We start from the raw sequence: 24595 nt of genomic DNA on the forward strand, positions 1-24595 counted from the left end.
ATTTTGACAGTCACCTGAAACCCTTGCTGATTGTTCTTAAATTGGCCTTGTTTTGATCCAAATTCTGTGTGACTTGTGACTCAGCTGCAATTCCTATTTATAGCCATTCTACCAACTTTTGGACTAGATGATTTTAGTCCAAACTGGGTTGCCACAGCTTTGATTCACTTAGGATTTCCTAAAAGACTTTATCTTAGATAATGCTGTGTGATCCTTTCTGCTATGGACTCATGTGGCCAGTAGCCCCAGTTCTGGTCAGCTGGGTGTTACTTGTCTAGGCAGGTCTGGTCCCCTGAGGGCTAGACATTTAGACATACACCAACTACAGTTGAGCTTTGCTGATTCTGAAAGCTCAGGTGAGCACCAATCTCTTTCACTATGACAAAGATCAGCCACAGTCAAAACTTGGACTGCCTTTGCATGAAGTAGCTTTTCATCAACATTCTAGTGTCTATCGGGGGACTATCTTCCCTCTGCTAAGCCTTTAGGCATGCTCAGGGGTCCCCCACAAACAAGCAGACCCATGAAACAAACACCTGTTCGACCTTAGAGCTATTTGACCTCCTTACAAAATAATCTACACCATTGTCACCTCTCATCTATATTTATTTCTCAACCATTGTGATGTGATTTTTACTCCTCACTCATTGAAATTACCCCCTCTAGAATCATCAGTGACCTCTGAGCTGACACATAGGCCAAATCCAACGCTTACTTTTCTGTTGTCCTATGTGACTTCACTGCCACGTTCTATGAATGTGTCCCCTCTGCCACTCTACTTACAACTCTCTCCTCTTTGAGTTCCATCATACTGCTTGTGTGTGGTTTTCCTTTCAACTTTTTGGCTGTTCCTTCTTACTGTCTTCTGCTGATTTCTCTTCCTTGACCTGCTCTTTTGAGGCTATGATTTCTTGATTTCTCCCTTAGTGTTCTGTTTTCCTCACTCTATGCACAGGACCTAAGTGACTTATCCACCATGAAAATCCTTCTATGCTGATGATTCCAAAACCTTTATCTGTAGCTCTGACCTCTTGGTGGAGCTCCAGACAGGTCTGTCTCAGTGCTTGTGAATTATCTCTACTTGGATGTCCCACAGACATCTCAGACTTAAGCCTGTCCAAAAGCAAACTCATTGTCCTTTTCTTCAGACCTGCTTTTCCTCTTGTGTATTCTGCCACACTGATTTCTGTGAAGTTTAAAATCTTTGTATTGGCCTATTAAAAAAGCTCATTATGGTTTGGTCCCTATAGACTTTTCTTTCTTTATCTCCTACAGTGTCTTCCCTCCCTGCTCCCTGGAATCCCAAGTCTCAAAAGACTACCTCATAGTCTTTCATTATTTAGTGTCTTTGCTTAAATAGGACTTAACCAAACAAAGAAGACCAAAATTGTCTCCTTGGTTGTCTTTGGTAGGTTAAATCCTATCTATGTCTTTGTAATTCTGTTAAGAATTAGATTTTCCTAGCAGCATTATTATACCAAATCATAGCTTTTTGTTTACATGTTTCTCCCCTCCACTGGATTTCCAAGTCACTGGAAAGTTCTAGACTTTTTACCTGTGGCTTCTCCATGTCCAGCACAATGTCACATGTCACACTAGTTTAATTGCTGTTTGTGTATCTAAAGAAGACTAAAACGGTCTTACCTTTGCTGGTCAAATACCAAAGGATATTCATATTTTTGCTGCTTTTCTGTAAACTTGCTTTCTTCTTTTATTTCTATGGGATATTCATTAACATCACAAGGCAAAATTAAGTCACTCGTCTCTGATATTTCAAAGATTCTTCTTTGTCCAAAATATCCACAATAATGACCATTGAGGGCATGCCAGAGTCTGAGGAAATGCAAAGGGAGGGAGGAGAAACTAATTGGAGTTCAGTGGACGTTATTCTGTTCATTAAGTCATTTATATAGATTTTCACTAGTCTGTCAGGGATTTTAAACTGGAGTCCAGGACTCTTCCTATTAAATACATGGAACTAATCATAACATAAACATTTTTATCAGGTAGAATTCTAATCTACAACAATTTGGGCAAGTGTCAATTCTTGAATCTGTCATTGATCTGTTCATTACTGCCAGAAAAGAAGGAACAGATTTTTTCCCAAAATAACACAGCTCATTCAAGCTAATGAGAACCCACATTGCCCGATGATGGTATTTTAGTTGAGTTAGGCCTTTGAATGGGCTGTATTCTCACCTGTCTACCTGCTATAGTGACATCAGTAGAACTTGTGGGAAGAGATACCTACTGATGCTGTTATTATTGCCAAAGTCCTCTCAAACTCCATCCACAATTCCTACTGTTGTGGAAACACCACACCAATTTTACAACTAAGTTTAGAAATAGGATGGCAAAAAAAGTGACTCTTTATCCCTATGAATTATTTAACCATCAATTCACTCCAAGAGGTCCCTCTAAATAGCCCACAGTGTGGTTTAAAGTAATACAAAAATGTTATTTGCAGGAGTGCCTGCCCTGTCTTATGCAGAGAGAAAATAGAATTTGGAAGATCTTCTTTTTTCAACCTCACAGTAGCAAATGCTGAAAACAGTCATCATGCGCCCGCTACGTAAACCCAGGAGGATGGCTAAGAGTAGATTGCACAGGGACCAAGCAGTTTGCCAGGACAAAGAGGCCTGCTCTGGGGAGGAGGCAGAGCAGAGGTGTATCTGCTGGAGGATGGAACATGAGCATTTTACATCTCTTAGATATTTTAATTACCCAACAACTACATAAACATCATGGCCCGGCCAGAGCCTTTATCAAAGTGACATGGACCAGATCCTTTAACACAGAAGTGAGTGGATGAGGGACTACCTTCAGGAAAGCTCTAATTCCATCTACTGTAGGCAAGGACTGCAGGGCTGTTGGTCTCCTTGTTTTGGGGGCATTTCCTGCTCCATGTGGAACTCTCCCACATGAGCGGTCCCACCTCTCAGCCTGAGTTCCAGGGCCTCAGGTACGGAGCCTTAGCCCCTTCCATCTTCTGTCCCAGAGTTAAGCCTTATTATGCTTTTTACTATTATGAAATCATTATATTTTTGACAAAAAAGATTTAGAGTGTTAAAATTGCATTCTTTTTTAGAATGTAGCAGCTAATATTAGCAAAAAGAGGTGGCTTATTTATGAAGACAACTGTATTCTGAGGTGGCTATTCATAGAGCTAGGTTTTTTTTTAAATGAGTATCTATGGAGATCTTCATCTCAAGGAATCATAAAAGTAATTTCTCCATACTAAAGATACCTTGTTTGAGCAGGGAATGCTCATAACAGAGGCATGTGCACATGTGGCTTCTGTGTGTGTGTGTGTGTGTGTGTGTGTGTGTGTGTTACAGTCCCCAATTAACACTTCTGCTGAGAGGTAGCAGAAAATATGCTGGAACTGAGACCCAAGGGACAGAGTTGTGAAAACATCCATAATGTCAGGTTCTTAATTTTTCCTGTGAATAAAACAATGGATCCATTTTCTGACAGAGGAGGAGCTCTATTTGCCCCCCAAACAGGGCCTCATCCCCACAGATTTGCCTTGAACTCAAGGACTCTAAAAGTTCTTCATCCTTCCCCTTCCTAAATATTTTCCTCTTTCAGCACCTCCTCTGTTGCCAAATGGCACCCAGTGCATATGCCAGGAGTCATTCTTGGCATCATGTATCTCCCCTTTCAGTTACGTTCATATCTTCTGGATTCTACCTCCTTGACAGTTTCCAGATCCCAAATATTTATTCCCAGCACTACTGGCACCCCTCCGGTCCAAGCCCTTATGTCATCACAGACTTCAAGCTCATCCTTTTGCTGCTCTGAAGTCCATCCCTCACACATTTTTTTTTCAAGTAAATCTGATTATGTTAGTCCTCACTGAAAATTCTTTGGTGGCTGAAGATCCAAATCAGCCTCAAGTTCACACAGTAGCTGGGGTTCAGTGACTTTCAGTCCAGGGTCTTCTGTGCAATATGAAATGATCCTGCATACTTAGTTTCCTTAGTTTTAACTTTCTAATACTCAAGCTTCTCTACCTCTCTTAATCTTAGGTAACTTTATTCTCTTAAGAGGATAATTCATTATCCTGATTTTAACACATCTTAATATTCAGCAGTTTGTCTCAAGCAAATGTCTTGACATTTCCTTCCTCTTAATGTGTGTGTGTGTGTGCTTGGCATTTTGTGTATCATATACTTAGCATTATCTAGGCAATTAAAAACAAGTAGGCTTTGCAAATTCAATCATAGTGGCCATGAAACAATTAGCTCACTTTTATTTTCCTCAGCATTAGTTGTTCTTTTCTATGACTTTTTTTTTTTATGACTTCTCATTCTGTTTCTCCTTCCATTGTTTTCCCTTGGCCTGGGTCTATCTCTCTGAGCTATCTATCTTGCTTAATTTTTTAAATAAGTCTACAAAAGCACTTTCATTAAATATTTGTTATACCTTCTAACACAGATGAGCTGTGCATCTTATTTCCCTGGGTATGGAAAAGGATTCCAGATCAGCAGCCATTTCCTCAAAGCCCTTTTGTGCAACCTTTTGTTTGTTTGAATCATCTAGTCAAGATCACATCTGGGGTACATACTTAAAGTTTAGCTTAAAATCCTTAACAACTCATATTCAAAACCCTGATTCATAATATGAACGTCCATACCTCACTGAGCCATCGGTGGAGGCAGTAAGCACCACTTGTCTGTCTTCTACATAGATAACTTGAATAATTTCTAAAGAATGGGCACGCCAGGCAAGCAGCTGCTTGAATTTCTAGATGGCAACAATAAAGCATATCCCGTGGAATAAGTTTGTGATGATCAAAATTAATCTTGAGCCAGACTACTAGTCATCAAAGATTGTGTTTATGAGCCAAGAGCATGAGTGAGTGGTGTGGACCCCTGGACAAGTATCCCAATGAGCAATTCTCTTCCTTTCGCTGTACCCCAAATACCATTTTTAGGTATTTGTTAATCTACACATATCCCTGGGAGAGGGAGGATCTTCTGTCTTTATCAACTTCTTGTTTAATTGAGGATTAACAATGCATTTAGTTGAGGATTCGTGGATGAGTGGGTGAAAGAAAAGCTTTAGGAGACGGGTGTTGGGTGGGGGCAAGAACAAATATATTCAGGAGCAGGAGGAAGCAGAACCGAAAAGCGAAGACCAAAGGGGAGATCGGAAAAAGGGCTTTGTTTTCAAATTTTATCCAGACAAAGCCCTGACTATTTTGTTTTTGGTTTTTGGCAGTGGGGGAGCAGTGGGGTTGGAGGGTTATGAAAACTGTATGCCACAAGGAATTAACGGAAGTTACGGGCCCAGCTCATTCTCTTGCAAAGATTTCATGAGGCCTCATCTGTGTGTTCCTCCAGATGTGGCTTACCTCAAGGTTAGAACCCTTAAACAGACCTCAGAAGACATTTTCTAATTGCATGAACTGGAGTTGTCAGTTGGGGAGCTTGCATCCCTCTTTTACTGGTGAACTCAGACGAAGACCTTACTTCCTTCTGGTTCATCTACCTGGGGGCATTTGTGTGGCTAGAATTATGACAGCTTGGAGTTCTCCTATTAGTCTGCTATTCATTTAGACTCTAACAAAGGTTAGGCACAATTCCTCATCAATTCCTTGGCCTTCTAACTCAGTTCCCTCAGTTGTTCTTAGACACCCAGTGTGAAAACTTCTGCAGTCTCCTACCTCTTATTGTCTCAGAGCTGTTCAAGAACATCTCATCATCCAAGGATTCTTTTTCTGCCTTGGGATGTATTTTCTAAGGCATGTGTTTCTGTACTATAGACTGTATCTATATAGTAAGAAATACATTTTACCTCATGGCCCAGTAAACAGATACAATGCCTGCACATGCATCTGAAACAAGTTCAGTATCCTTCACAAAAAGATACTTAACCTTACTTATGCTTGCTGCACACTGATACTATCCTGTTGCATTTCATTCCACTCCATTCTCCTATTTTTATGAAAATATTGGTTGCCACTCATTAAATAGATTTTATGCCTCCAAATGTGTTACAACCTACAATTAGAAAAACACTGCTCTAAGACTTTTTTTCCTGTAGATGTGTGTATTACTATGTGTATGAGTTCTCTTTCTGTGGACAGGTTTTGACTCTTATTTTTTAGAATATCTGTATCTCATGGACTGTCTTTTTAATCTTTTTTAATAGTAATGTTGATAGAGAACCAGGTTAACCTCTTATTTATAGACCGGCATATTGTTTTCATTGTAGTGTAATCTATAACTGAACCTGGCTCAATGAATGATATATGTTAGTCTATGTAGTAATGAGGCATCATATAACTAGATTCTCTTGTATATTTATAAATAGGCTGCCATGTACAAATTGTAAAAAACACATTGGCTAAATACAGAAAGGGCTGAAATGAAGTTGAATATAGGAAAATATAAATTGTTATTAACATAGATTATTTTAAGTTGGTGGAAATGCTTTAAAATCAATTCCGCTGTTAGTCTAATTCAATACAGCTATATAACTTTGCTTTTAAGCTTTTTCTGTAAATTTTGAAAGGTCTTGTTCACTAGTTCATTTGCAGAACTGTAGACTTTGAGTTATATTTTTATCTGTTAAAATTAAGAATAGAATTTTGATAGTCTTCACAACTAGGAGAAAACATTTAGATAACTGTCCACCTAGACATGGTTCAAGCATATGATTTATTTTTGTGCATGCCTTGACTATAGACCATTTATAGTTGTTGATAAGTGAATCTGTGCTTCACAAGTTGTTTGAACCTTACTGTTTTCCATTTGATAGCAGTAAGTGTTATAAATGGAAAGAGCATTGGATTAGAGAATGAGAGCCCTGGTTCTAACCCTGACTTCATAATTAATCATATGATCCTAGGCAAGCCACTCTCTGATTTCCTTTCTACAAAGTAGAGATAATCATTACTAAAGCTATATATCTGATATTGTAAAATTATAATGGGTTCTTGGAAATCAAAAGGAAAATCCATAAATCAAATGAAAAAATGTTTGAAAATTGGTCTGACACTGTGCAAGGAATCCAACCCTAATTTATGTATCTAGATGTTAATATCTATGATTCAAAACTAAAAAAAATTATTATTTAAGCTAATATTTACCTTTTAGATTTGAACTATGAATTTAAAGAGAAATAAAGCTATGCAAAAGTAGTGCTTTCTTGCTGCAATCTTTAATTAGTGTTGAGTCTTTATAATATACATAGATATATTTGTATATCTACATACATGTAAGTGCATATTTAAATGGTTATAAAATAGGATAGTGACATTAACACTAAAAAGAATAAAATATGTTTGAATTATAAAGAGGATTTAGACTAGATCTGAGGGATTTTCTTGAATATGTGAATGATTGGGCATTAGGTTAAGCTTCCAAAGAGAGGTTCTAGAGAAGATGCGTAAGATATAGAAACTGGTTGTGGAGAGACAGAGGATGTATGAACTCTTTTAAACTCTGGGGTTTTACATAGATTCTCACAAAGCCATCAAAACATGAAGAGGAGGCAAAATAACCAGTGGCTGGCTCACTCCTGCACTGACTCACTCACCCTCTCTTTTCACAAGTAGATCATTGTTATTTGGCAGGTAGCTTAAATTTCACTAGTATTATATATGACTTGAGAGTAGGGAGTCTTGCCTTTCTATCTTTTGTGGTATGTATTACAGAGAAATGCTCAATAAACATGTGCTGATTCAGGAATTAAACTAAAACTAAAGTTCTTACCTTTTCATCATGAGGTGGATCCAGGAAGGAACTAATACTGCAAAGGGTAACATGTCCTTCTGTATAAAATGTAAACATGGGCATCTTTAATTAGATATCCTGTTGTCTATGTAAAGACTACCCAGACTGCCAAGTTATTTTGATTTAGGAAGTTAAAATGATAAATAAAATAGGATCTGAGAAACCAAGTATGAAGTAAGAAATTTCATATCAATTTTTGTGTGTATCAATTTTTTGTTTTTGCCTTAATGAGTCATAATGAGGTTGCCATATACATTTCAAGTCAGAGCACTTCTAGACATCAGAGTAGATGATATAGAAATGAATATACCACTGCCAAACGGAGTCCAAACCGCCCTCCAATTAAATGACAGTTACAAAAACTAGATTTAAAAAAAGCAACAATGACTACACCTTGGCATATCCAAACTGGAGAAAATCGAAGATAATGAAAAAAATCTTGAAAGAAACTGGAGGAGAAAAAAATACCGTATCTATAGAGAAGCAAAGACTAGAATTACATCTGACTTCTTAGAAGCCATGCAAGCAAGAAGAGAATGGAGTGAGATATTTAAAGTGTTGAGAGAAAATCCATCCATCTAGAATTCTGTATCCTGAGAAATTATTCTTCAAAAGTGAAGGTAAAATAAAGACTTTCTTAAACAAACAAATATTGAGAGAGTTTGTTGCTAGTAGACCCATTTGCAAGAAATGTTAGAAGTTCTTAAGAGAGAAGGAAATAGGTCACATAGGTTAGAAACTCAGATTTACATATAGAAAGGGAGAACATAAGGGAAGAAATAAGTGAAGATAAAAGCTAACAGATAACAGTTTATTGAGAATAATAACAGAAACAATGTATTTGATTATTTTAACTTGTGAATACAAAATGAATTACAGTAATGACACCAGGCATGAGAGGGAGAAATTAGGGATACTTTGTTACTATGAGGTACTTACACTACCCATGAGGTGGTATAGTGTTATTTAAAAGTAGACAGAAAATTGTAAATGTATATTGCAGATTCTGGGGAAACCACTAAAACAATATAAAAAAGATGTATAATTGATATGCTAAAAGAGAGAAAATGGAATAAAATGCTTCCTTAAAACTACAAAAGGCAGAAGAGTGGAAGACAAAAATAAGAACAAAAAATAGTGGCAACAAATAGAAAACAATAAGAAACATGGTCATGGTAGATATTGATTCAACACTATATCAATAATCACTTTAGATGTCAATAGTCTAAATAAAGCAATTAAAAGACAAAGTTCATCTGAATAGATTAAAAAACAGCACCCAACTCTATATTGTCTACAAGAAGTCTTTTAAATATAAAGACACATACAGATTAAAAGTAAAGGGACAGAGAAGATTTACCCTGCTGATACTAATCTAAAGAAAGCAGGAGTAACTATATTAAATTCAAACAGAGAAGACCAGAGCCAGGAAAAGCATCAGGGATAAAGAGAGGCAGTACACAAGGCATTACAAATTAAATCCAAAGTAAGTAGAAGAAGAGAAATAATAAAAATTAGAGCAAAATTCAATTAAGAGATGCGGAAAAAGCAGTAGAAAAAATCCAACATCCATTCATGAAAAAAGCTGTCATCCTAGACACAAACCTTACACTTTTCACAAACAGAACAAAATAAAAATAACAATAAAAACTCCTAGAAGAAAATCTCGATGAACATAGGGTTTGGCGATGACTTTAGGTGTAGCACCAAGGGTAAAATCCATGAAAGAAGTCATTGGTCAGCTGGATGTCATTAAAATAAAAAACTTCTGCTCTGCAAAAGACACTGTCAAAAGAACTTCAAGAAGACAAGCCACAGACTGGGAAAAAATATTTGAGAAGACGTGTCTGAAAAAGAGCTCATCCAAAATATAAGAAGAACTCTTAAAAGTCAACAATAAGAAAATGAACACATTGATTAAAAACTGGGCAAAAGATGTGAACAGACACCTCACCAAGAAAGTATATTGATGACAAAGAAACATGAGAAGTTGCTCCATATCATATGTCATTAGGGAAATACAAATTAAAACTACAACAGGATACCATTATAAGCCTATTAGAATGGTCAATAACCGAAACAGTGAAAATATCAATACTGATAAGGATGTGGGACAACAGGAACTCATTCATTGCTGGTAGGAATACAAAATGGTACAGCCACTTTGGAAGACAGTTGGGCGGTTTCTAACAAAACTTAACGTACTCTTACTGTATGTTCTCCTTGGTAGATATCCAAAGGAGTTGAAAACTTATGTCCCCACAAAAACCTGCACATGGATGTTTTTACAGGTATATCTCATTTTATTGGGCTGCATTGCACTTTACAGCGATTGCCTTTTTTACCAATTGAAGTTCTGTTTCAACCACTTGCTGAGCAAGTCTATCAGCGCCATTTTTCCAACAGCATTTGTCTACTCCAATCTCTGTGTCACATTTGGGGAATTCTCACAATATTTCAGACTTGTTCATTATGAATATATTTGTGACACTGATCTGTGGTCAGTGATTATGGCCTGCTGAAAGCTCAGATGATGGTTAGCATTTTTTAGCAATGAAATATTTTAAAATTAAGCTAGGTACTTGGTTTTCCTGGACTTAATGTTATTGCACATTTAATAGACTACAGTATAATGTAAACATAACTTTTACATGCACTGGGGAACCAAAAAATTCTTTTAACTTGTTTGATTGCAATATTCACTTTATTGCAGTGCTCTGAAGCCAAACCTGCAGTAGCTCCAAGGTGTGCCTACAGTGACTTTATTCATTACGTCAAACCTTGGAAGCAACCAAGATGTCATCCAGCAGGTTAAGGATAAATAAACTAGTACATCTAGACAATGGAATATTATTCAGTGTCAAGAAGAAATGAGACATCCCACCTTGAAAAGACATGGAAGAAACTTAAATGCATATTAAGTAAGTGAAAGAAGCGAATCTGAAAAGGCTACATACTTTTATGATTTCCAACATGACATTCTGGAAAAGACAAAACTATGGAAACCATAAAAAGATCAATGGTTGTTAGGCGGGTAAGGAGTAGGGTAGGATACGTATGCAGCGCATAGAGGATTTTTAGGGCATTGAAATTATTCTGTATGATACTGTAATGGTAGATGCATGTCTTTATACATTTGTCAAAACCCACAGAATATTCAACTCTACGAGTGAACCCTAGTGTAACCTATGGCCTTTGGGTGATAATGATGTGTCAGTGTAGGCTCACCAGCCATAATAGGTGCACCACTCTAGGGCAGGATGTTGAAAATGTAGGAGGCTGTGTGGGGGAGGGGGTGGAGGCAGGGGGTATATGGAAATTCTCTATAATTGTTGCTCGATTTTTCTGTGAACTTAAAACTGATCTAAAAAATAAAGCCTATTTAGGTTACCATAGGGAGGGGGTAAGAGGATGGGTGAAATAAATGAAGGGGATAAAGAGGTACAAACTGAAAATTGTAGAACAAGTTAGTTATAGGAATGAAAGTATAACATATAGAATATAACCAATAATATTGTCATATCTTGGTATGGTAACAGGGGGAACCACACCATGGCAAGCATCTAATAATGGTTATAATTATTGAGTCAGTATGTTGTACATCTAAAATCAATATAATATTGTATATTAACTTTATTCCAATTAAAAAATAGGAAAATAACAACAAAAAAGTGACAAGTAATGATGTCTAAGGATGCCTGATTTAAAACAGTAATTAGATAGCAAGACCCGTACAAGTTCTTTTAACATCTACCATAGCACAGAAGGAAGAAGCCTAAGGTCAGATTCTGGAGAAGTCTCCTTTAATTATAATATAGATAAGGGTGGATTGGAGCCCAAACCCACCCCACTCTATATTTTTAGATCAGAGCAAAATGACAAATCTCAAGAAGTAGATGGTTTCTGTGAGAGTCAAGCATTCAGGACAGAGGCAAAGAGGAATAACTCTGATGGAGGTGCATTCTGAGAATCCTGTAGATGGTTTCAAAGTTTAGTCTACATTTTGTTAGAAAAGGCCTACCCCATAGTAGGTAAAGTTTGTGCAAAAATGTGCAGGCTATTTTAAGAAAGGAAAAATTTTACCACATATCTACTAGTGTTCTACAAGCAGCAACAGTGTTCACAAGAACTATGGAGACTGACAGATAAATAAAAGTTAAGGTCAAGAATAAGAATGGTAGAGTATAGCAGAACTGGTGGTAAGCAATAAATCCTTTAAATTAAAATTGTAAATCTACTGATGATACTAAATGCAAATACAAACAATTGTTTTTTGTGATCTTCAGACTCAAATAATTGATGGTACACAATGGTTTCTTGTGGCTTTTGTAAAATAACCTTTGAGATGAGAAAAGTATTCTTAGAGGACGTGAAATTTTAATATTAATGTAATGGTAGTATCTGGATAGCAATCTAAGATTTTATTAGCACATGATAAGTGAAGGGGTACGTGTGGGAAACAGAATGGTAAAGTGGGCCAAGGTTTCTGTTTAACTGAAAAGATGCTGTTTCAGTCTAAACTATCACAAATTGGTTCATTTAAAGAAAAAACCTCAAGGTAAACACTAGTAAAATTAAGAACTATTTGCACATGCATGTACATTCACACATACACATCGTCTTTCAAAGTATGGGAGGGATGAAAAGAAGAAAAATTTAGGATTAATTCAAAAGAAGAAAAGAAGCATTAAAACAAATCATGTTACATGAAAGAATTAAGACCAACTATATTAGTTATAATAATAAATATAAAATGAAATGAATTGAAAACAAATAATCTCTTTCTAGTCCACACCCCTAATCCCTTTAATAATGAAGGTTAATGCAACATATCCCTTTCAAGTTTAAAAATGAAAATTTTACATTCTTCTCAATAGTTATGGTGAAGGGATGGGTAGTCATATACCCAATTTAAAGAAGGAAGAAAGAGAATGAATGTCTGGCTCTAAATAAAGAAATAGGAATGCAGTAGGTTCTCCTGACGTTCATTAATAGCTCTATTTATTCAGCAAGCTATCCACAACACACTGTCTCTAAAGCTTGAGCATCCTCTTGTTCTTTTTGTAACAACAAACTCACATAATCTCCTATATCCATTTTTATATCACGTAGGATGTTAAAATAACCTGTGGTGACTTCAGAAGAGTAATGACGTACCCACATTTCCGGTCAGTAGTATTCTGGTACATGAATCAGTGCACAGCGACGTCAGAGAAATGGCAGAATGTTTTGTGAAAGGGAGCATATCTTTCAGTAGTTTTCCCTGAACAAAATATGACAATAAATTCAATGCAATCTTAATATTGGAGTTGAGTTTCTCTATAAATAAGCCATCTTAAGAATTACCTGTACTACTGAAACATGATCCTCTTCACTGAAATAAAAATAACTAAAAACTATCCATAGGGACTTATTTCCTTGAAAGCAAATATTCATAAAGGTATAGTCAGCTATTAATTATAGGCATCTAGTCTCTGATTATTATAGATCATCTTTAAACTCAGGGGTTGTTTTTTGCACTTCCCATGTCCCCTTTCATTCAATTCCTTAGACCTCTTTTTTAGGTTTAAGTATATCTCACTTGATTTAAGCATAATATTGTATTTGCCGCCTCAGAAATAATTTATTTTTGAATTTTGGTTCAAGATAAGAGTTTGTAAAAGATTCAAATCCAGCAGTTTGCTTTCCAGCACTTAGTGTAAGTCAGCACTGGGAAGAACTTTCACATGCATTGCTTCCCATGGAGAATAAACATCCAAACTTGAGAAAAAGAATTTGTATCTGCTACTCATTTCCTGAGAATTTTTTGGATATGCTCTTTCTTCTCCTATTTCTCTGTCTCTTATTTCTCTATCAGAAAAAAAGAAGGCATTGCTCCAATACCAAAATCATCTCAGAGAAAGTTGTTATATTTTGTACTTTCAAGCCAACAGTTCCCCACTAATAATCTAGGATCTGTTGGACTTGGGGGTTGTGTCCAGCAGACAGCTATGCTGTTCTGTGTTTTCGGGTCCCACTATCTACCATACAAAACTGTTGCTGTTCCTGAATTTCCACTTAGAAAGGAGTCTTACAAGAAGTGGTGTCACCTCCCTTTGCCAAGATCTTCTGGCAGATGAAAGTTTTTTTTTCATTATAAAATATTTAAGGATGAAATGTTAATATCTTCTTCCAATAGTGTGGATAACTAAAATCTATGTATTCTCAACATTTGTGTTCTTATTTTTTTGACTATACTGCATCACATATCCTCATTTAATATTACTTAAATATCCAACAAAATACTTACTGACATGTACTTATAGCTCACTTTAAAGAAAAGAAGATCTGAAATAGGTAACTTAGCAATTTTGGTCATTTCGATCTGTTGAGTTACAAAACCGGATTTTTGTAAAGTTTGAGTAGCATTTTTGACAAGCAGGCTGCAAAACTATAAGGTTGAGAAGTTTTAGATTGAATGTCACATAGAAAAAGGCTAAAAGTTCATTCACTAAACCTTTTTATCTTTCCCGTTATCTGCTATTCCAGGTAAGTAATGGGCCCCATCACCTCTATTGTCCATAAACGGAGGTGGCCATCCTCATGAGCAGTGACGAGGATAGGTGGCTGAGCATCTGTTAAACTGCTGTCTCCAGGATGTTTTTTGTCCACTGGCTGTTGCTCTCGCACTGGGACATCTGTTTGCTCACCTATTGGAAAATTAATGAACCATTAGGCATGTTTGGAATTCCAAATTTTATGAGACATAAAGGAGAAGGCAGGTAGGAAAAGAGACCCCAGAGAATTTTAATCAGAGCAGACAACAAAGAAAAAGCATTAACAAAAGGAATTCTGGATAATCGACAAAACTTAAAAAGCTTATTTTTGGTCTTACTGCAAAAGTTTCTGCACTGTACATAACAGCAAACACCGGATACACATCTAGTGTAAGTCCTGTTATCCAGAATGGCCAATCAACCTGGTATAAGTTTTAGGAAAATGAACCGGAGACTAAGAAGCAAGTAATATATTGGACTTTTAGAAATCTAGAATTAGTATTTAAAATGGTCTTAATCATAACGGAAAGTCTGCCCCTTAGACTACCGAATCCTATACTACTTCCACATTTAGTCACAAAATGAATTACATATTCATTAAGTGCATTCTATCACCTAAACTCCCTATTGCAAAGGACTTGTTTTATTGTAAGGAAGAGAGGTGGTTTCACACTGACCTTTAACCTCACTGTCATGTACACTCTGTTTGCTTTCCTGCATTGGGGAGAAAAAGAGAAAATACATATATGACATTGTAAGGAAATGAGATATACTGGATGAGTAGATTCTTCAGATAGTTAAATTTACATTTCTAAGTATTGGTTTCCAAATTCTTTTTGAAGTACTTCTTTGAAAAATGTATTGCAGAGATTTTTGTGTTCCTAAGTAGGGTCTCTGTAACACAACACTTTCCTAGTGGCTCAGGTAGAGCATAATAGTGAGAGTCACTAAATGCCTCATGCTTGCCACATCCTTGGTGCATATTATCTCTAATTCTATTAACAACATGCAAGGTAGGCTTTATTACTCCCTTCTTACTGATGAGGAAGCACAAACTCAGAGATTAAGTCATATCTCTAAAACTAATCAGATAATAAATGGAGCACTTGCATTCAAGTGCAAGTCTGTGTGACTCATACATCCTTACAATTTTAATCTTTCCACTATGCTAGTGGTTTTAAAGTAATCTTTGCACTGAAAACTTTCCTTCAAACAAAATCTTAACTAGAAAGTAATGTGTAAAAATATGTAAAATTAGAACTGAGCACATAGTTTAAAAATCACTACATTACATCATGTGTTGTCTCTCCGCCCTGTGAAATGTGTGCAATCCTTTTTCACAAAGGAGGTAGTCTGAAATTACTTTATTATTTTGCAAATATAAAAGTAGTATATATAATTAATATTATTCATGATTACATATTATTTGCAGATAAGAAAGCCTTGAAAAAAATTTTAAAAAAAGGAAAAAATAGTTTAGACATTCTTTTAAGGGCAAACAAAAAAAGTTTTCATACATACAGAATTTTTCCACCTTTACCTTCTATCAAAGTGAGAAATCACTATTTTTGAACCAGCATTGGGTGGGACAGGAAGACATATGCTCCCCATTCTCTCCACATTTCTTGCTTACCTTGCTACTTTGTGGACCCTTACTAGAGTCACATAGGGATGAAAAGCATACAGAATCCTGACTTGATCTCCTACAAGGAGAGGGAGGAAGCCCAAGGAGGAAAAGTTCAAATATTCTATCATACTCAAAGGGTGCTCTTCTCTGCTTTAGTTTCAGTTGATTACATCTGTGGATATGAGCTACACACTTATGAAACAATGCACACCTTATGTCTTGTGTAATAAATGTTCATCTGTCTGGAATTTGTGGAGACTTTTGGGGAGGCTCAGCAATTAAGATATATTGCTGCCTGGATCTGGGAAATAAACATCTGCCCTGTCCCACTGCTGAGGCTCGATTTAGTCCCAGAGGCTCTGACAGGGAAATGGCAGGGCCTGAACAGCCTGGCTAACTTCTGCTCTATAGTTTCCACTTCTGGCCTTGTTCTGTGTCTGCGATGCTCTGTAGACGGTGCTGAAAATTGCTTAGGGTATATGCAGGGTCTGGCTCAGGTATATGCAGAACGAGTTCTCAAGAACATTCTCAGAACAAGGAAATTTCAAGTCAAGGGGTAGGAGCGGCACTATATTCTGGCTCACTGCTGGGGGAGCCAAAGCTAGCACAGAAGCTTTTCATTTCTCTTGAGAGATGTGTTCACCACTGCCTTGCCTGAAAATCAGAGCTCTTGAGCAAATACAAATAGGAAAAGTACCTTTTCATAAGTATTGAAAAAACAATCCCCTGCTGCGTCAGACATGGATGGAGATTGCAGTTTTCATGGATGTTATATGAAACCTACCACCATATGACCTTTCCTGTTTGTCCTGCAAGTCCTTCCTCTGCTTCACATCAGTGCTTATAGAGTTAGATTTGGCTACAAGTGTGGCCAAGTCAGCTTTTTCCACATCTGCTACTGTTGTAAAGGGAACTGTGAGGCTGATGTGGTAATGGAGATTAGATCCCCACACAGCAAATTAGGTCCCTGGAGACCACCCACCTACAAAGACAGTAACAGGGAAAAGAGCTGCAGCCAAGAAGTCAACCCAGCTGATGTCCTTCTTCCATAGTACCTTCCTTACTGCTGGAATAGGAACTCTTTTCCTGTCACCCACGTAAGTCCCAGACAGTATTTCTGATTAGCAGGTGCTGAGTTACCTTGCACATTCAGGGGTCCGAAAGAGAAACAATATGTCATTAATTCTAAAGCGTTTGGGATCCAAGTCAGCATCCACAGCGACAAGATCTTCAGGTCGATACCTGGAGATAAGGATATATTTACATTATAAACATTTACAAATTAGGTAACTTACATTATGTGTATAATATTTCCCATGCAGAGCTGATCAACTACTATATGTATATATAAATCCTACATAAATGTTGATGTAATTGAACATGAAGAGAGAACCCAGAGGTGTAGAGTTTGAACATATCTTCCTTAGTAAGGCTATGTATAACATGATCATTAGCATTTAAAAGTCTTTTAATTCATTCAGCTGGTCTAGTCTTCCTACTTACAGGTCATAGAGTGGGCTTAATATTGTCTCTTACAGTATGGAAGTTTGGAAGTTTCATACAATTTAAAGAATAGAATACTCTTTGGATAAGTGGAGTGACAAATTGGAATAAAATATTTTCTCAAGGAACTTAAAACTGAGTGTAGACAAGCAGCTGATTCAGTGATGACTCTACTCTTGCTGTTCAAGCCTCCTATGACCCAGATTCCGAAGAATCATACACCTTCCTAGGCAGTTCTTGGAGCAGTGATAGTCCCTACCTGCCGCCCTGGCACTTCAGCCTTGGCTCTTAGCACCACACTTACCGTTCCCTATAGCGAATAGACCTTGCTGCAAAATGCTTCTTCTCCTTTAGTGGAAACTGCCTTAGCTAATTTGGACTGCTGAGTCATGAAGGAACCTTGGGAATGGACCAGGCTCCAAAGAGAAGCCCATGGGCTTGTCAACTTGTTGTGCTTAGACTTTTAGATAGTACTGCCCTGCAGCTGAGTTGAATGGTGAAGTGAATTATTAATTAGTAAGAATGATTTCTAGGTTGAACCCAAAAAAGCATGAGACTGAACAGGAAGGGAAGGGCCATTTCTCCTGATTGGTGAAAGAATCGCAGGCCAAGTTTGAGGTTGAAGTAAAGAGAGCCTCCCCCATGAATGTGGAAACTACCTTCAACTTCAGAGCCTTTCAGGCTGGGCCTAAATTACATTTGACAGTTCTGTTTCTATTATATGTTTTCTAAAATACTCCAGTAATTTTAAATGAATTGTTTTTGTGTAATCATCATCTTATAGGAAGGGGACACAGTGTGTGGCCCACTATTGTCATTTTCTTAATTGGGTGTTGGATTTGCATGCATCCCTTGGCAAAATGCCAAGCACTTCAACAAGGAAGATCTCCAACTTTAAGTGCAGAATATGTTCAGGAAAGCTTCCCCCTCTTTAGGCTGTGCAATCAGGACTGTGGTCTTGGCTTTTTAGTCTGCTTTCCCTTAATAGAGTCATGTACAAGCTAACACTTATAGTGTGAGAGCTGCATTTATAAGAAAGTGAGGAATTGTGCATTGCATGTTGATAAAGGTATAAAATGACAAATGTTCAGACTGAGAATAGCCTAAGGGTAAGGGTTGAAGAGAAGGAGCAAAAGGATGACAGGTCTCTAAGGGCAGGGCCCAAGAGAACGTGGGCTGAGGTACAGAGGAGGCGTCTGCAGAAACGGCTACTTCAACTAAAGGGCCAAAGGTGAATAAATCCAGGGTCCACACAGGACATGTCTTCTCAAAAGTTAGTTAAAAGTAAGCATTCAGACTTAGACTGGAAAGGGGAATGGAGTCCAGGTAGACCAGTAGTATGCAAGGCACTGTAAAAGCAGAGGCAGAGATTTCCTTTGAATATTTTCGTCTCCCTTGTCCTCTCTGACTCCCTTTTCCCCTCCTTTATACTTCTTGCTTTCTTCCAAATGCTTATGCTTGATTCCATTTTTATTCATTCATTGAGATTTTGACTATCTTGTATCTTAAGGTACAATATAACAAACTCCCCTGACATAGTGTGTTCACACATAGCCTTTGCTTATAACCCACTCAGTTGGGGAGAGTTTATTATTTATGATCCATGCAAATAATGCATGCTGCATTTTTCCTTTATAACCAATGGTAAGAAAATTTAGAAATGGATGGCATGGGAAAGGTAAAGTTTTTAGCCATGGTACAGAGCAAATATAATTGGTTGAGACTTAAATTGTATATGCCATGCCCTTGTTTGTGCTCACCTGGAATGACATGGTTGTGTTGGCGTGGTGAATGAGAAGGAAAACCCATCTAGAATGCCTCTCATCATTTGACTTTGGTGGCCGAGTAGATGTTGGTGTCATTGGAAATGCAGGAAGAGATGTTTGGAGAAGGAACAGGTTGGGACCAAGTTTTGTGCACGTGGGGCTTTAAGTGTTTGGTGGTGGCATTCCAAATGGTAATTGCCAGATAAGTGTGTTTGGAGCTCTGGGGAGATGAGCATTTAAAATTATTACAGATTTTGAGTACTTGTTGAGGTTATGAATTTGGACATGATCACACAGGAAAGCATGTACTAGAGCGAGAAGAATAAAAGCCAAAGCACTTGGGAATACAGACACTTAAGGTTCACCCGATTCATATCATTCTGGGATTTAGACACTTAGAACATAATCTCCTCATGAACACGTCCTCCAGGAAAGCCTCCCTTGATAATTATCACTATTTTTATTTATTGCTCTTTTTTTAAGAATTGAAATTTACTTTGACCCCTCTGCAGTACAACTTTTATATTGTTTCAGGAAAAGATGCAACCTACATTTCTTTGACAGTAGACGTTACAAAATTCCATAAGATGATCACACCATTTGAGGTTCCAGTAGCTATCAAATTATATCCTTCTACTTGTAATAAATCAATGCAGTTTACTTCCATATGGATGTCAGGATTCTGGAGAAGGAGGGAAGGAAACAGACTCACTGGCCATTATGAACATAGTATCTAATCACAGTACAAATGCTATGTGTATGCTTTGTTATTCGATCATTAACTTAAGACAGAATGTCTTATGATGATGTTTTTAAGTTTCAAGGCATGAAATTTAGAAAAATCTTTTTCTTTTTTTGGCATTAAAAATTTTCAATTTATAGAATTCATTACAACAACAAAATATGCTCTCCCTTTCTACTGGCTTCATCCTCTCAGCCCTGTTTTTCCTGAGCTGCCAACCATGAGGTTACCTTCCCAGCATTCTCTTCCCTTCAAACCTCTTGAGAGAATAATCTACATGAGCTATTTTTCCTTATTGGCTGAACTGCCTTTCACTCATTTTTGGCTTTTGCACCATGCTACTTTATGAAAACTTTTTCTCATTTTCACTAAGCACTTTCTATTTTAAGTGCTATTTTGATACTTTTCAACTGTCTTGCCTGAAGTATTTTTTGGCACCTACTATGTTAGGCTTTTGAAATATAAAGTCAAATAGAATGTTTATGACTTAGAGAAACTTAAAAATTAAACTATTAAAGTGTTGAATACCATACAGTTTGAAAGTGCTATATTGGAGGCAAGCACAAGACTTTATAGGAATATAGAAGAGTGATATCTAAGTAAGATTAGAAGTCTATTATTCTTTGTTCTTTTTCCCCAGTATTACTTTGGCTAGTTGGGGTTTTGTGTGGTTCCAACAAAATTTAGGATTATTTGTTCTAGTTCTGTGAAAAATGAGATTGATATTTTGATGGGGATTGTATAGAATCTGTAGATCACTTTGGGTAGTAAGGCTATTTAACAAAATTAATTCTTTCTATTCATGAACATGGAATATCTTTCCATTTATTTGTGTCATCTTCAGTTTCTTTCATCAGTGCGTTACAGTTTTCAGTCTTTTACCTCCTTGATGAAGTTTATTCACAAGTACTTTATTCTTTTTGATACAATTGCAAATAGTACTGTTTTCTTAATTTCTCTTTCTGATAGCTTATTAGTATTGTATAGAAATGCAACTGATTTCTGTATTTTAATTTTGTATCCTATGACTTTACTGAATTAATTTATTCATTCTAATAATTTTTTGGTGGAGTGTTCAGAGTTTTTTTTATATATAGTATGTCATTGGCAAATAGTGACAGTTTTACTTCTTCCTTTCTAACTTGGATGTCATTTATTTCTTTTTCTTGTCTGATTTATGTGGGTAGGACTTCCAGCACTATGTTGAATTAAAATGGAGAGTGGGCATTCTTGTCCCTGATCTTAATAGGAAAGGCTTTCCATCTTTTCACCTTTGAGTATGTTAGCTGTGGTTTTATCATACATAGCCTTTGTTATGTTGAGATACATTGCCACATATCCAGCTTGTTGAGAATTTTTAACATGAATGAATGTTGAATTTTGTCAAATGCTTTTTCTGTATCAAATGGGATGATCATATTATTTCTATCCTTCATTTTGTTAATGTGGGGTATCACATTGATTATTTTATTGATTATTTTTCATTTAAAGCCCTTCAGTGGTTTTCCATTTCTTTTAGGATATTCAAGTATGTTGATTTCAAATTTTTTTTAGTAAACAGTAATACCTACTTATAATTTAAACTAGCAGTGAATTAATTCTAATTGCAGTGCTAAACTTCATTGATTGTCAAAACCCAGATTGCAGTTTCTTAATACTATTTCCCACTAAAAAGAACTAAGGTTTCTTGGAGAAATGGTGGATTTCTAATCTGGAACAAGAAATGTACAAAATGAACCTGGAATATCTTGTCATACTGGGAAATTATCCAGAATAACACAACTGGTCATGTCAAAAGAACTCAGGGACCTGGGAAAGATGCAACCAGCATGAGTTTGAGCATCAGTCAATAATAATAACAAATACCATTGACTGAAATACATTAAGAATATTTAAAATTGTGAGTTGATTGTGATACTGAGCAAATAAAATTCTCTGGCCATCTTTGGAGAATGCTAGCCTACCCCTCACTTGAAAACTGGTAAATATAGGGAAAGAAACAATCAGCTATTTTGATTTCCTGTATGAACTGTACCTCGTTGTATAACCAAATAGTACATAATAGGTTTTCTCTAAAGGCACATTACAGCTAATAAAGGAAGCTGTGTGACAAGGCATAGAAGCTTGTTGTATTATTTTCTCTACTTTTATATATTTTTGTGATTTTCCATAATAAGAAGGGGGGAAAATCAAGAAATGAAACATACCTTAATATGTTGAGAAAAATTTTTGTCAGCTATCAACTCAACGTCTGGGAAAGGACTGTCCATGCTCCTATCTCTAGGAGATGTCTTCAGATGCACAACGCGATTCCCCGCATGGAGGACAGGCACGGCATCAGGCAGCTCCCATATCACCACCAGACAAACACTGTCTTCCTTACCCTTTCAGGAAAAGCCAGTGGGTACATGAACAATTCAGTTATTTTATTGTGAGCTACTTTAAAAATACAGAGAGAAATAGAACATACAATGATGTACCCCCCACCCAGCTCTATCAAATTTTAAACCCCATCTATCCCTGCCCTATAGAATTCCTTTTTCTTCTAACCTCTCCAGAGGTAACTAGCAACCTGAGTAGGGTTAGTGTTTGTCTGCTATTTACTTACTATATTTTATAGTATATTTTTCTTTAATGCTAGTTAAGAGATTTAGGAAATTATTTTATCCAGAATTTTTAGATGTTTTCAATGGAAGGTTGATCTGAGTTAACTAGTGTATGAATACCTTATTTTCTATAGAATCCTGAGATTTGGAAAAATACCTAGCACATGTAGAACACACAAAGTGCCTCTTGAATTGTGTTGAATTTAATTGGAAATCAGTGGAAAGACAAATTTTTCCTGACTCCCAGATTAGGCTTGGTACCACTCACCATCACAAATTTCTGTAGCACTTTGCACAAGCATTTATAACACTTGTAATAGAGAGATCAATATTCTTCACATTAAATTGTAAGTTCCATGGTGAAAGGAAATATATCTTTCTGGTCCATGGCAAACATTTGCTAAATGCTCATTGAAAAAAAAAATTAAATGAATGAAAGTATCCTAGAAAATAAGTATTTAAATCGAACCATATCTTATTTTCAATAGGCAAGAAAGACTAAACAGTAATAAGGCATTAATAATAATAAGTCATAAGTATGCCTTCAACATTATGCTTATGGTAAACTCCCCCCTCCAACATTAATAAAAATTCTTTAAAACCTTCCATGCATTTATTACTGAATATTTTACAAGAGGTTTCTTATATTTTTTTATTCATTCAGTCCTTAATGAGCATCTACTTTGGGCAGGACAAGAATACAAATATGAATAAGAGAGATTTTCAGTCCACAACAGGCTTAATCAATGTAGTTTTGGAGACACAAAGAACCAGAACAATCACGGTGAAACATGCTCTAGTAGAACCCAAACCAGTTTTGATGTGGGAATGGCACCTTGCTGCACTTTGCAGTCCTTAAAACAGAAGCAGTTATAACAGGCATTGTCTGTTAGGAAGGGCATCCTGAAAGTCAGTTGTACTAACTTGAAGAAGAGAAATCAATATGGTGTTGTGTGTTAGAGTGTATTGCTAAGAAATTCCTTTCCACAGTTCTATTTCGGACTCCTCAGACAGCAAGAGAAGCATATACTGAGTCAGGGAAGTTTTTCACTCCTTTTTCTTTTTTGCCAGCAGTAGGACCACCAGTCCTTGTAATCAATGCTGGTATTTTGGGAGCACTGTCCTAATTCAGTATTTTTGTTTCTCATTTTAGCTTTCAGGAGGGGAATAATAAAAGTGATGAGTCCTTGAGTTCTAGGCAGGGAAAGAGCCACTCAATAGCCAGGATAGATGATCTAGCCTTCATTTTAAATTGGAAGAAGCCATTAGCATTCTTAGGTGGTAATAGACTCACAGAAAAAAATTAATTCACCTACTGAATCCTCCCAAAACAGCCCTGAGCAGATTGACTCATTAACCTTAAAGTAAACAAAGCAATTTTGGTGATAATCTGAAAAAGTGACTTGAGCATCCCTGAATGCATCATGGTTACAAGGGCCAGGGAGGAATCATTGCTCCCTCTTCAGAGCCTGCTGGGGAGCAGCTGTGCCAACGAATTATCCCCAAAGGAGGCAGAAACAAGTCAGATGTGGCAACTGTGTGTAAATTTAACCTTTCTGATATCTGCTCCAGAGGTTCCTGCCTAAATCCTCCAGCCAACCTGGATGGGCAGGATGCTGAGCACCAGTTCTTTTTTGCTCTTTTCCTGGATCTGGGCAAGATTATCTCGGAGCATCCTTGGAAGACTGGTGGAGAAATCCTCTCCCCAGAGGGCTGGCAAGAGGGGAGTCAAGTGGGGATTATCACTGACTCAGTGAATTTTCCCAAGAGGAGGACAAACATGAAAATGGGGTTGCAAACCTGGATCATCTTGATCTTGCCTTTGCGCTCCAAGGCGAGGAGCAAGTTCTCGTGTTTTCCCTGAGCTTTCAGGAAAAACAGGCTCTGCACCCAGTGCTCATCCTCCTTCCAGTCTTTCCCTGCTGGCAACACCTTCAGCTCCTGCCCGCTGCCAAAGTCCCAGATTTTAACTGTCCCTGAGCACACAGAGAAAAGACCATTGGGTAAAAGTAATTTATGGAAAGCATGGCTCTTATCTCAGACAAAAGTGATCTCATTGAAACCTTTCTG

The 24595-nt window shown here is 36.9% G+C and overlaps 1 protein-coding gene across 1 annotated transcript in view; it reads right to left on the reverse strand.

Annotated features, from left to right (window-relative positions):
* WDR64 (WD repeat domain 64) overlaps nucleotides 1-24595 on the reverse strand; it is a 103083-nt gene that overhangs the window by 14925 nt on the left and 63563 nt on the right. The window contains exons 13-23 of the mRNA XM_073215737.1: nucleotides 24326-24501; nucleotides 22127-22303; nucleotides 19729-19859; nucleotides 17049-17150; nucleotides 15915-15984; nucleotides 14959-14995; nucleotides 14295-14434; nucleotides 12903-13008; nucleotides 7725-7783; nucleotides 4640-4749; nucleotides 1645-1833 (exon numbers count right to left, since the gene is read on the reverse strand). Of these exons, the coding sequence (XP_073071838.1) occupies nucleotides 1645-1833; nucleotides 4640-4749; nucleotides 7725-7783; nucleotides 12903-13008; nucleotides 14295-14434; nucleotides 14959-14995; nucleotides 15915-15984; nucleotides 17049-17150; nucleotides 19729-19859; nucleotides 22127-22303; nucleotides 24326-24501 (1297 nt within the window). The remainder of the gene's footprint in view (nucleotides 1-1644; nucleotides 1834-4639; nucleotides 4750-7724; nucleotides 7784-12902; nucleotides 13009-14294; nucleotides 14435-14958; nucleotides 14996-15914; nucleotides 15985-17048; nucleotides 17151-19728; nucleotides 19860-22126; nucleotides 22304-24325; nucleotides 24502-24595) is intronic.

The sequence above is a fragment of the Manis javanica genome, chromosome 11 (assembly GCF_040802235.1).
Source record: "Manis javanica isolate MJ-LG chromosome 11, MJ_LKY, whole genome shotgun sequence".
NCBI lineage: Eukaryota > Metazoa > Chordata > Mammalia > Pholidota > Manidae > Manis > Manis javanica.